The 13509-nt window shown below is 43.5% G+C and overlaps 1 protein-coding gene across 3 annotated transcripts in view; it reads left to right on the forward strand.

The window, feature by feature from the left end:
- SYNC (syncoilin, intermediate filament protein) overlaps nucleotides 1–13509 on the forward strand; it is a 118770-nt gene that overhangs the window by 58436 nt on the left and 46825 nt on the right. For all 3 annotated transcript variants that reach the window (XM_085648384.1, XM_085648386.1, XM_085648385.1), the window contains exon 3: nucleotides 8069–8193. In XM_085648384.1, coding sequence (XP_085504510.1) covers nucleotides 8069–8193 — 125 coding nt within the window. The remainder of the gene's footprint in view (nucleotides 1–8068; nucleotides 8194–13509) is intronic.

Raw genomic sequence — 13509 nt, forward strand, 5'->3', positions numbered from 1 at the left:
TCCACTCCTATATCGGCAGTGGAAGCAGTACTAAAATATTCCCAGGCTGGAATGCTTCCTGTGCGCCAGCATTGAAGAAGAACTACCGGCAAGCAGTAGCCTCATGTACAGAGCTAGCGGAAGTGGTTTTGTGGGCTGTTGAACTGATTGCACCAGGCTCTGTGATGCAGGACACGGGCAGGCAGTAGCCTCACGTAAGGAGCTAGTGGAGGCGGCGTCTTGGGGCTGTTGATCTGGGAGCACCGGGCTCTGTGAGGCAGGAGACTGGCAGGGAGTAGCCTCACATAAGGAGCAGGTAGATTATGTGATTTGTCCAGAATCACAGGGTTTTGAGCCGAAACCAGGACTCAAACCTGCATCCCAAGTTCAAAAGTCTGCAGCTCTGGCAGGCTATGTGGACAGAATTGCCAAATCACATCTATCTACATGGCTCACCTCCTGCTTTCCTCTTACAAGTCATTGTTATTCGATACATAAACGATCAAATGTGGATTCTACCAAATGAATACAATTCTCATAATGCTCTATGTTTGAAATTCAGGTTCAGGGCTGAAAAATTGGGCACTACCGACAAGGGTATATCGTGCAAAAATGGGTAATCTTCAACCCTATTCCTTAGGATGTGGCTCGGACTGCTAGGAATCTTGTGTCCAATCTTGAAATTAAGGTTATTTTCACTGGAAAATCCACCGTTTTTCACTGCACAGCCGATCTGTTTATGAAAGTTTTTGTACCCAACATTCTTATTTGCTAATCTGTAACTCCTTAAGCGTTCACCAAAACAACTGAGTCTTTAAATGCTATGTATTGTATAAACAAATGCATATTATTTTACTCATTTTGGGGTTTGTGAGATAATCCTCCTTACATACTGCCCAAGTCAACCAATAGGAAAACAATAACTTTTGTTTCAGTTTCCATTACCAACAAATCTCATGATGCCTCAAATTCAAATATTCTCTAATATGTGTTTCCACAGTCAACACTCAACTGGAGACAACCAATATTAATTACACTGCACTTTCAATTTTGTTGTTGCCTAAAAGACTGGCATAGAAAAGCGACAGCATAACACATTGCACACAATGAGAGTGGGTACAGTAACCGTAGGGGTGACTGCTTGCTGGTTTGGCTAAGGTTATCTAATAGTTCCATGTAGGAAGGAATACCGAGTTCCAGCCCTAGGATTTCACTTAATAATCTAAAGAATCCTTGGAGTTGTGGTCACTAAACTCAAAACCAAAACACATAGGTAAAAAACATTGGCATTTAGAACATTAGTAGCTTTAACTCTTGTAAATGCGAGACCTATTGCATTGCAAATGCTTGTTTCTTCTAGCCTAGTGTCAGATATAGTCTTCTTTTAATTTTGTTATCATCTTTTTGTGTGTAAACAATGTTTTCCGGTTACAGGAATTCGAAGCCAGTAGTAATTTGTTTGCTCCAATAAGAATCATATTTCATTATGCTAGAATGAGCTTCTATGTCTTTTCTAAGTACATCTGCCTACTAGGAAGCATCTGTCCTGTTCGATAAAAGTTATATGCAATTGATAATTATTCTAAAAATAAAATTCTTGCAAATGGCCTCTACCTTTGTGTAGTGGCATATTTTCTCTCGTTTATATATTTTTGGGGCATATGCTTCTGAACCTGGACGCAGACAGCACAAGGTGTGTTTCTTCCTTCTTGGGGCTCCTCAGTGGGCATTAGTCTGACTGCATAGGGCAGAGCAAATGTTGCCCCCATGCCTGGGCCTTCGCTCAACACTTAGGATGACTAAGTATAACATGCGTGAACAGAAATGGTCGAATCCCTCAAAACCACTGGTAACTACTCGGAGAACATGTCATCATACTTAGCCCATCTTTGTCATTGAAGTCAAAGATCACCAGCTACATGCAAATCAGTCTAGGATTCCCCATAAAAGCCACAGTCCACTGAATTCTGCTCTGCAGGTTTTCCTCAGAACGTGAGCCAGACGCAGCTTAACCCATCTTTCATGGTAAGGGACAACACCAAAATCATTGTCAGTGCTTAATTTGTAAAAGCAAGAGTGCCGGCGCCCAAAGCTCTGCTCAGAACCCCGCGGACCGCACTATTACATGTGAAAAGTCCGATGACGAAAAATGTGCTGGTACCCAAAAATGGGTGCTGGTGCCCCCCACCGGTAAACACCGCCTCAAATTAGGCACTGGAAAATATTCCAGAACAGCACACTACATGCAGATATGATGGACATGCACCCCATCTAAATTCCTGGTATGAACCAGGAAAAAACTGCGCTTTGCTTGGAATATGTGAGATTAACGTCGGAAGTTGAATGGTTTGATGGTGCTGAAAACATGAAACATCGCATTCTCCTGCTGTTCACCTCTGTGAAAGCCTGGTTAGAGTCAGTTCCAGAGAGACCAGTGGTAGACAATGAAAAATCAAAGCCTGGTCTCGTGTGTCCAACGCGCCAGGCTGGTGCATGAGGGGATTTCTGAGGTGAACATTAGACTTCTGGAGCTCGGGGGCCGAGAGAGCTCTGGCTGCTCTGACACAGGCTCCAACTGAGCGCTGCAGAGCTGGTGAATCCACAGGGTTTGGTAACATGCATAAGTGACCGGGTGTATGTGTGCACTACTCAGCTGGTTTCCTTGGCACCTGTATGTAGATGAACGTCCATGTCAAGTGTGATCCTGCTAGAGTGACAGACCTTGCTCAACAGATCAAGATCTCTTACACTCATAGCATAAGGTTCAGGATTTGGAAACTTACAAATTAAAGTTTTCACATGTGTGAGTTAAAAGAAAACTTAATGGCTAAGTATTTGAAAATATAAGTATCTGTGGGACTGTGCAGACAGTCTAGTGGCCAATATCACAGTAATGTCCATTACTAATGCCTGCTGCAGAACCACAGCATCTTGCTATCATATTTAACGACGGTCTGCAATAGAAAATCTACCAAAAAAGTCAGACTCATGGGCACCATCGGCTCTGCCAGAGCTTGGAGTGAAACCTGCAAGACATGGTGGCTGAACAGCTGCCCTGTCAAGAGTGGCTGGTCCATCACCTACTCTGGCAGAGTTACCTCCAAGAAAGACTGCCACCCTAGCCTGCTTGGACACTCCCCTTCCTCTCGCCTCAAACATTTCCTAAGAAAATTGTTATTCCTATGGCAGGTACAGCCACTTTGCTGAAGAAACTTCTACGGCCTGGTGACCATCGCTATATTTACTTATTTCCAATGCTGCCATGAAGGATGCAAGCCCTCCTACATGGCAGATTATCAATCCTCCTACAAAACCCTTACTAAGGTCATTATTCTCCTTACAATGTGATTATCTGCCTGCCCGTGCTCTTACCCCTTATAATCAAAAAGATGGTCTCTGTGGGGGAAGTGTAGCCTTGAACTTCCACAGCAATAGTTTCATAAACATTTTATCAAGTTTTCTTAGTTTGTGCAATCAATGTTTTCATTTGTGGCAATTGAATTCAAACAATGCAGAGAGGAAGTTCCTGACTTTTTTTTAATCAAGTTTTCTTAGATTATGCAATCAATGCTTTTATTTATGGCAATTGGGTTCCAATAATGCAGAAAAAGTACATGACAATATGACATATTATTCACAATGGTCAAAAGACCAGGTGCTCCTACGGCGCAGTGAGAGTGACAAAAGTGATAAAAAGAGTGCACTTGTGCTAAATACAAATATATATAGGTGTGACTGATTGAGATGATATGTTGTTATACATGGCATTCACTACAACGTGTCTCAGAAACCTCAATCAGGATTTAAAATCAGACCACATATGTTGTTGTGGACGTTACGACCAACAACCGTTAATGTGTCAGTCTTACTTGAGTGGGAGCACTTCTGTAAACTGTAAACAAGTAGCAAATGATTGGAGTTCAAGGACCGACAGCTGTAGATATGTCAGTCTATATGGCGTAGGAAATCCTCCCCAGACTGAGAGCAAGTACCAGGGTTCAAGGATCCACAATCATATAATTTTTCAGAAAATAATTCATACCTCCATTTAAATGCACGCAGCGTGCAGGCTGTATCCGCCTACTTCTTGACTGCGAAGGAGTAGACGGATCTGGCCTGCACGCTGTGTGCATTTAAATACTGATGTGAATTATTTTATGAAAAATTGAGGGAATACAGAATTTCTGAAACGACATTTCACTTTCGTCCTCAATTCTGAGACAACCAGCTACTAAGGACTTTTCCCCAGTCCTGCCAGTAATTATTGGAAGCTACTTGCGCACAGGCTGCTGCCGTTGACCCATGCAACTAAGACTGACACGTTTATGATTGTGGATCCTTGTACCCCGGTACTTTCTCTCTGTCTGTGGAGGCTTTCCTATGCAATTTAGACTGACACATCTACAGTTGTGGGTTCCTGTATCCCCCAGTCCTTTGCTACTTGCTTACAGTTTAAAGAAGTACTCCCACACAACTAAAACTGACACATCTACAGTTGTAGGTCCTTGCACCCCAATCCTCTGGTGTCTCCTGTTCTTACTTTTGTCCTGATGGTGACCCTGCTCTAAGTAACTGTGCTAAAGGGTTGAAATGTCGACAACAACATATGGGGACTGATTTTAAATCCTGATTGAGGTTTCTGACACTCAGCCATCACTTTGTAGGAGGACCTTGTCTTTTGACCAATGTAAATAATGTGTCATATCGTCATGAACCTTTTCTACATTATTTGAACCCAATTGTCATAAATAAAAGCATTGATTGCATAATCTAAGAACATTTGATTTAAAAAAGTAAGGATCTTTCTCTGCATTGTTTGAATTCAATTGCCACAAATGAGAACATTGATTACATAAACTAAGAAAACTTGATAAAAAGTTTCTTGATTATACTATTGCAGTGGCAGTCCAAGGCTACACTTCACTCATAGAGGCCACCTTTTTGATAATAATTATCTGGCCCAGGTCCCTGGGTTTCCCCATTTGTTTAGAATACCATGCTCTGGCATGTCAGCAGGGTTCGAGTTGAGGTTTGACGCTGTCTACCCACTATTTTCAGAGGGTAGACGTGGTCTACCCTCCTGTAAAGCTAGCGACTTTCAGCAGAGTGCCACGTTCCTTTCCTACTTCTCTTGGAATTCACAGAAATATGCTGAACTCGTCCTGGTGTAATTTTCTGACACCGGGACACCTTCAGCAGCGCCTGCATGTTGTCTGCTTTTGTTCTGAGCAGCAATGTGCAGGTGGGAAAGGGGCTTGTCAGATTCCAGCTTCACCCATAACAAACGCCGGGGTTAAGTGCCATTAGGTCTCTTTTTGTTGGAGTATCCTGGCTGGGAGCTATCGGGAGCCTCACACCTAGATGCAATGGAGGGGAAACAAGGGCTCACCTCTTATCACTTCACAGGTACTTAAGAGAGAAATACTTTTGACTTTGTTCAGTCCCTGTGTATAAGAGATGTATGTGCATGCCCTGTAAGAATGTCAGATGTGTTGGTGGCCCCAGTATTTGCACAAATAACAATTTAAATACCACTATTTTGTTTTATTTTCTTTATAGCGCATTAGCACTACTCATCCCAATGCAGGGTATCAGAGCTCTTTACATCACACATAGGTTATACACTGACAATAAATCATGTGTGTAAATCAAGGACGTGTTACATAAGACAGTGAGGGTTACAAGTTGTAGGAGCCACATATCCTTCATACCTCACTGTGCTATATTAGAAGGATTACTATTTATGAACTGCAAGTAGCAAAAGGGTCTGTGTCTTAAATGCAGTAACCTACTTACCCATTTACATAAAATAAAAATCTGCCATCTGCGTGTTGCATAATGTGCTTTGCAGGAGACATATTAACCCTCCCATGCTACTTTGTTCAAAACTAGGACTAGGCAAAACAAAGATCTCTCCAGCAAATATGTTATCCTCTAGAGTTATCTTAAAATTATTATTATTCTCCGACTTTTAGCTGGCGCACAAAGATCTCTGCAGCAGGTGCCTTAACTCCATAAAATATTTTAAAATACAGACATTGCAACCAATTAAGCAGAACAGATTTACTGCCACATTTCTCCTTGTTACCAATTTCTTTGTGGCAGAGTTAAAAAAAATAAATGTATAAGTTGAGACCCGGATTTCACGTTGGGTTGCTTCAATATTTTTGCACAAACCCAATGCAAAACCTAATTAGTAAAATATTGTAATAAGCTCCCATGTAATCATGATAGACCAGCTAAACATATATGTGGTCTTAAGATCTGTCACTTCTTGTGAGATCATCGGTTGTGATACCACTTTCTGTGATGCCACATGCAATGTCATGTGCTGTTAGGTCACGTCCTGTAATGTCACTTCCTGTGATGTTGATGGAGCGTGAAATACAAAATCCCTACCTTCGTCACAGACCATAGATCTTCACAGACACATTCATTCACTCCATTCACTGGTGGGGCCCATAACACCAACATTCATTCTCTATCGATCTATGTTTCTAAGGAGGGGATTCATTCCATTCGCTGTAATGAGAGAAAATACCCGTAGTCCCTAATGAGCAATAGATTCACCTATCCTTCTCTGCCTCATTAGGACCTAAACATTATCCTTAGTATTCCTCCCATGGATAGGCCATGGATCAGCTAGTCGCTGGGTTGAGTAACTCCTAATTCTATAATCACTTTACATCAATACATTTCTCAAATAACAACCCGACACAGTTCTTGTAATCAATAAATGAAATTTATCTAAATAAAGCAAGGAAAAAGTAATTAATTATTCAAACAGCTGATTATCATATTTACCTATTCTGGCTAAATGTCATCCTCTAAGTCAAATTCAGATCTTTTGTCTCTCTTTGCCCATAGAAGGCGATTATTTAGTTCGTCAGGAAATTGGGCATCTGATCAGTCCGTCAGAGTATCAGGGAAACAGCTGTCCTGCAGTGTCACCGTCCTCTCCGTCAGCATAACGTCAGGAAATCGGGAAAACGACATACATCCTCTCTATTCTATGTGTTTTTATAGTAAATCCACATTCCAAAAGTATCGAATATTATTTTAGAATGTCTCTGATTGGTCAGTCAAATTTGTTCAGCAGGGTTCTCACACGGTAAATGTCTCTTTATATGTAGTTCATAATTTTTCCAGTCCAAAGTATCTTTTTAGTGTTCTTTCAGAGAAGCTGGCTTGTTGCCCAGAACGACCTTGAGGGGCACAGTCGAGTTAGGGTCGCGGAAAGGCCACTGTTGCTAGCGGCGACGCATGCGCACTTCACCCAGGGCTTCGTCTTTGTCAAGTCAGCAAGATTTATCATCTTGGTCGGCCATGTTGCTAGGCCAGAATGGGCAACTTAAGCAAAGAAACACAAAAACGTAATTAATACATTGAAATGGCTATTAAAATGTTATTCCCTCGCTAAACCTTTTATGTGTGTGTATTTATCTAGCAGAAAGCAACACTCTTTGCTGGTTATACTTATTTTATAAAGCACGAATTACAAAGACATCACGAAAGCAACATATAACATGCAAATTCTAATTGTCTATCATTAATAGGCGTACGAAAATTAGTTTACGTATTAATTAAGCCATGCAAATGCAATTCCCACGTGTATTTCTTATATTAGTAATGTTGGTAAGTTCACACAGCAAACAATTAGTACAATTACAATTAATTAATTATTCTTATTAATGTAAACATGCAAAATGGAGAGGGTATACAATTTTTAAAGAAAACCCCACTCCAGCAATGTCACTTCCTGTGCTGTCACACACAGTGATGACCCACCCATTTTGCCTATCTTGGTGAGTCCCCCCACTTATTTTTTTAGGACTTGAGCCCGGCATGTCAGTAAAGGTAGGAATTGTCCACTTATGAGCTAATCTCCTGTTTAGGGTCAGGCAGGCTCACTTGACTCCACGCCTGACTTTATTCAGTCACAAAACCACACCGCACACATATACAACAACACTCCCTAATTTCCACCTCGTTTGTGGAGTATTGTGACCCTCTCCGTACCAAGGGGCACCAGGCTCAGGGATGTGACTACTTCACCCTACTGCTCTGATCCATATCTCTCTGTGTGCAGGAACAGGTGGACGGACTGGAAAGCAGAATCCGAGAGATGAAGATCGGGGTCCAACTCCAGCAGCGGAGGAACACAGAGCTGGAGCAGCTGCGGAGCAGCCTCGCCCATGAGCTCTCCATTTACAAGCACGTAACCCTTTACTGCTGCGCGTGCATGTGTGCTGTTTTCGCATGGAACCAGTGTGATACTCTGTGTGTGAGAAGAGGGATACGAGAGAGTGGTAGAATCCTGAGGAGCGGTCGTTAAGTATGCAGAGGGTGGCATATATGGGAAGAGAGGTGGGGAATGGTGAACAGAGGTAATATCTCTGCCAAGTACCACGCATCAGTCGCATTTCAGTGGGGTGGTCCGCATCACTGCACTGAAATGAATTTACATGCATATAGCGCCTCCTCAGCTTTCAAGCCAGAGTGCTGCTTAAGTACCTTTCATACAGTGGCAATTTGGTATCGTCACCCAGGCAGCGCGTGTTGCTGTAAGCAGGCTTGGGGGCTGGCTCAGGCAGCTTGCTCTGGCGAGGGCTGGCTACAGTGTTTCAATCACCGCTGTCACACGGCAAAGATACTGACCTCATGGTCACGTTGAGATGGAGAATGATCAGGGTTTAATTTGCCCAATCAACATCCTGACTAGGGCCCGTGCGGGGCTGCGTTTGCAGCTAGCACAGCCAGGAGCCCGCAGCTCCAGCTGAGGTTGCACCGCGTGGCCGCGCAGCTGCGGAAAGTGGTGGTGTAGCCATGAGTTGAATCACAGTCCTGGAGCGCGTAGCTGCTCAGACCGGCACACCAGAGATAGCTGCACGCGCTGAAAGTAAGTGTCACGACATCATAGTAAACCAGGCTAAGCTTCCAGGCTCTCAGCTTTCCCCTGCTGCACTGCCTGAAGGCCCAGCCATCCTCACTGTGCATGGGGGGAAGGGCGCTGTTCGCCATCCAGGCAGTGAATTAGGTAGTGGTTGGTGGGGGGTCACACACCAATTGCTCCACCTCCAAAGCTTTGCCCCTGTGTAGGAGTGAAAGATTTTCATAAGACCACCATTGTTCCAATCAGTAAAAATAAATTGCCATAAAGAAATGGTTTGAAACACCCACAACTCTGGAGGGGAAGTATCTGCAATGTCCTCTTTACTTTGTTCTTATGATGCTGCAGAACTGGGATTAACAGACTGCATTATGGTGAAAAAGAAGAGATTCGTAACAAAAGGAAAGAGTAAAAAAAACATAAACACACTCAGTTAATGCAAACAAGGACAGGGGAGCGGGCAGAGGAGCAGATTCATCAAGGAGATAGAAAAGCAGTGATCGCTAATAGCAAGATAACTCAAATTTATTTAGTTAGCAAGAAATTCAGAGGCTGAATTTATTTAGGTATTTTCTTGATGTCAAGTGCGTGGTGCGAGTGCAAAGATCGGAAGGCAAGGAGTTCTAAACTGTTTCCACGGTGCCTGAAAAACACGGATTAGGCTTGCATAGTCTGAACTTGGAAATGTCCAGAATTAGTGTTTTCAGTGACCCTTGGATGAGTATGAGGCAGACAGTATATACTGTGTGCTGTGCTTTGTAATTTGATTTTGACTTTCAAATGGAGCCGGCTAAGAACAGTAAGGGATGAGTTGGTCACACTTTCACATGCCTGTCGGATGTTTAAAGTGCATGAGCAGGACAACCTTTTTATAACCTATTTTTATTTTATTTACCTAGGTTTTTTTTAATCAAACATCATACCTCACATGCAGACAAAGATAACTGTTATTAAGAAAAATCCAAGTTAGTTGAAGTGAGGTCTGATTCAGCTTTCATAATCTCCACCAAATAGTTTCTGAACGGGCTCCATCGTTAGGTCCGGCTCTAATCTGTTGAAATATTGTGCGTGTTGCCGCCGTTTCACGGCAAGTGGTTGCATTTCTCAGCCCTTCTTGAACTTTTTGGAGCAGAACCCTACATCTATATTTTACCTGGCCTACGCTTCACTAGTAATCTTAGCTTCACAACACCACTGCCAGATACCCTGACAGCAATTTTGGGCTGTGCTATTTCTGCAGAAACTACCTCTCCTATCGTCTGAGCAATTGTTGTCCAGTGTCATGGTCAGGAAAGTTACAAGCTATGTATATGAAACTGGCATCATCGCACATACACAGCCCTGCCAAGTGCTACGCATCAGGTGTTAGACTGAGAGTAGTTTTTGAAATATCACTCCACAGAGCTCTGGCAGCCAGCTATGACCTATGTGGGACTGCGTGCGCCTCAACCTGAGGCTTGTCCAATGCCCGGAGCTTGTCCACGAGCCAGCTGACTGTGCTGAGAATAGATCCGTGTTGTTCATGTTGGGGCCTCTCATCCTTCTGTTGTGGGTTGGGTCCCATGTGGGAGCTAGAAGCCCTGTAGTCCACACTGATGCTCTGCATCCCGATCTGCTTGATTGCTAGCAGCAGGGAGGATCCAGGGGGCCCAGTGTGGGCAAAGGCTGGCTAAGGCATCTGTGTTTTAGTAGCTCAGGTAACTTGCTATGGCTCTTATTAATAAATAAAATGAATGCTTCAAACATTCTGAGCAGTCGCGCAGTCTGACTCTGCCCTGTTTTCAGCCGCCTGCTGTTAGTGCCCTTCAGTTCAATGACTTCTTAGAGTTTCTCGTTGCTCAAATAGGTGTAATTTTGATATTGATATGTTTCCCTCATCTTCATCACTTGATTTTGCTCACAAGAGTGTCACTCATAGTTGTTCAAATGTCACTCATAATCACACTGAAATTATGAAAATGTCACACACAGCATTCTGAAACCTTGGCAGCTATGAGGTAAATGAAGGGGTGACAGGGTCGGCTTTAGCGCAGGTGGCGCCCTGTTTGTTGGTGCCCCCCAATGACCACCTCCGTCAGGGATTCCCTCACTGCTACCCTTCAACAGTGCACCTCAAGTCTCCATAACTACTTTCTCACTGATTCATTAAATTAGTTTTATAGCAACACTCATACCAGTGTAGGGTGTCAGAGCTTTTTACATCACTCATATTATACAGAGACAATCAATCCAGTACCATAGCTAGGCTTTTGGCTGCCCGTGGAGGTCACTGCGTTTTCCTCCCCGTTGCAGTCGATAGAAGAATGGTTGGGGGGAGGGGGTGGATTGCTACCCCTAGATGGCAGGTAAGAGGCCGCTGCTGCCAAAACTCATGCCACCTGGAGCGGACCACCCCTCCCCCCTTGCTATGCCACTGAATCAATTATACGTGAGTAAATCAGTATGGGAAACATTACATAAGGCAGAGGACTACAATAGGAGTCATGCCATCCATACTTGTAGGCAGTATAGTTTAAGACTGCTTGGTCTAGAGAAGGACAAAATTAGAATATAAAACTGAACACCGTGGTTGGGGGTTCTATAATAAGAATTGATTTCTGCCCCAATCAACCCCTTTTGCAACATTAGGATAATAAAAGACTGGGGATAAAATCGTAACGCTATAACCTATACCATGCAGTCTTCATGCAGCTCTTTGATGACAGTTAATTGCTCACTGTTCTACATTAGGATTTAACTTAAAAACTGCAAGTAAGAATAGGATCTCTCGGATAAAAGCAGTAGACGTATTTACATGATATGTTCTTTGAGATCTGCATGGTACACGTTCTTTGCAGCAGGCACATTAACCCTCTGTGCTACCTTACGATAAATCACAACTTTCGCAAGTGAAAGTTCCGATCTCTGTCTGCAGAAAAAACATTAATCACCGGAGTTATCATGACATGTTTATTGTTGCCAGAAAATTGCTGGAAGCAAAGAATGCGGAAGCAGGTGCATTTAAGACTAGAATATATGTTGCACTGCCACAGAGCCAGCCCTGCCTACAACTTACTTTGTTTAAATTCACAAACTGAAAGTGAATTACACAAAATTGAGCTGACTTTGACTATCTCTAGCAATCAAGGCGGCAAGAAGACATACTGAAATGTTAACGCGAAACCTTTTATTTTATTTTATGACTCATAAGCAAAACAAATGTTTACTTTTACTGCAGCTCATGGGTGGGCATAAAAGTGTGCCTCCTGATCTAATTAACACTGTCATATGTTTCTAGGAAGATTAACATCCTGTAAAAGAAAGCTTGATGTTCAACAGTGCAGGCTTTTGGGCAATGCGATTGGTGCCGATTTCAGAGCCCAAATGGCGCCCCCTGACCTTGGCACCTGGTGCGGTAGCACCACTCGCACCGCCCAAAAGCCGGCACTGAGGGGTGAGGGAGCCTTGGAGTTATCTACAACAGAACATTGCAAGACAACAAGCAGAGCCCCTTGAAAGAAGGTTAACTTGAGGCGGTCTGCACCATCTGATCTGATACAAAGACAGTTTAAATGGATCAGGGACACACAGAGGTAACATTATACATTGGGAAGAATCAGGGGTAGGTTAGTACGCAATGTCCTTGGTGAAAATGACTACAACAAACCAGAAGCTTTTGAAGGGGGGGGTGACAAGAAGCCATCGAGGGAGGAGCTAGCGAGCTGAGCCCTGAAAGGGGACAGAGGTGGTGAGCAAGTCTAGGTGAGGGGTTAAAATCATAATATTTGCTTGGGCGTGTGCATGAGTCGGTGCTTTGAAGGTGTGGAAGAGGCATTTATTCAGCAGAAAGCAGCACCGAGGAGGGGATACTGAAGAGAGACCTTATTTTTGAGATTTCACAAGCAGAGGCCTTAGGGTTCATTAGCAGTGGCTTTCAGTAAAGGCTAGTAACCAAGGGGCATATCGTCAACAACCGGCGATAATTATCGCTAAGTGCACTTAGCACTAGGATAATTATCGCCGGCTATCGCTTCTTTTTATCGCAGAGATAGCGCGCTATCAGCGACGCTTATCTCCAGAGCGATAAAAATAACCGAGTTAGCTGTCAAATGTGCAATTATCGCTGGGATTCCAGCGATAATCGCACAACGTTTGGCGCTACGTTGTTGATAGTGCAGGGCAGACTTAACCATGATATCCACCTTCCATTGGATATCATGGCCAAGTCAAACTAAAAGCAGGCGTAAGGAAAGTAGCGACAGCCGCGGTTAGCGCTACTTTTCTTATCGCTATGCTTGTTAGCGTGCCCATTGATAATTGGAGAAATGTTGGTTAGCGACATTTCTCCAGTTATTTTGGGAAGGAACGCCCACTTTGCATCTCATTAGAGAGGCAAAGCTGGGCGTTCAGAAAACAGGAGCTAAGGCATGGATTCACGCGTTAGCGTGTCTATGCTGATAGGACGATAAAATTATCACCGCTTTTCTTCCGAAGACGGACGCTAAAGCGGCGATAAGTTTATCGCATCACCTTGATGATATGCCCCCAAAGCTCTTAGGGCAGGAGTTAGAAAGCAGGTATATTTGGGAGGGGTGGTGAGCAGGCAGAATGCATGAAGGAGGAGAATTACCGCTGACCGGGAGGCGCATCCAGCCCTAGAG

Source organism: Triturus cristatus, chromosome 3_2 (genome assembly GCF_964204655.1).
Source record: "Triturus cristatus chromosome 3_2, aTriCri1.1, whole genome shotgun sequence".
Classification (NCBI taxonomy): Eukaryota; Metazoa; Chordata; class Amphibia; order Caudata; family Salamandridae; genus Triturus; species Triturus cristatus.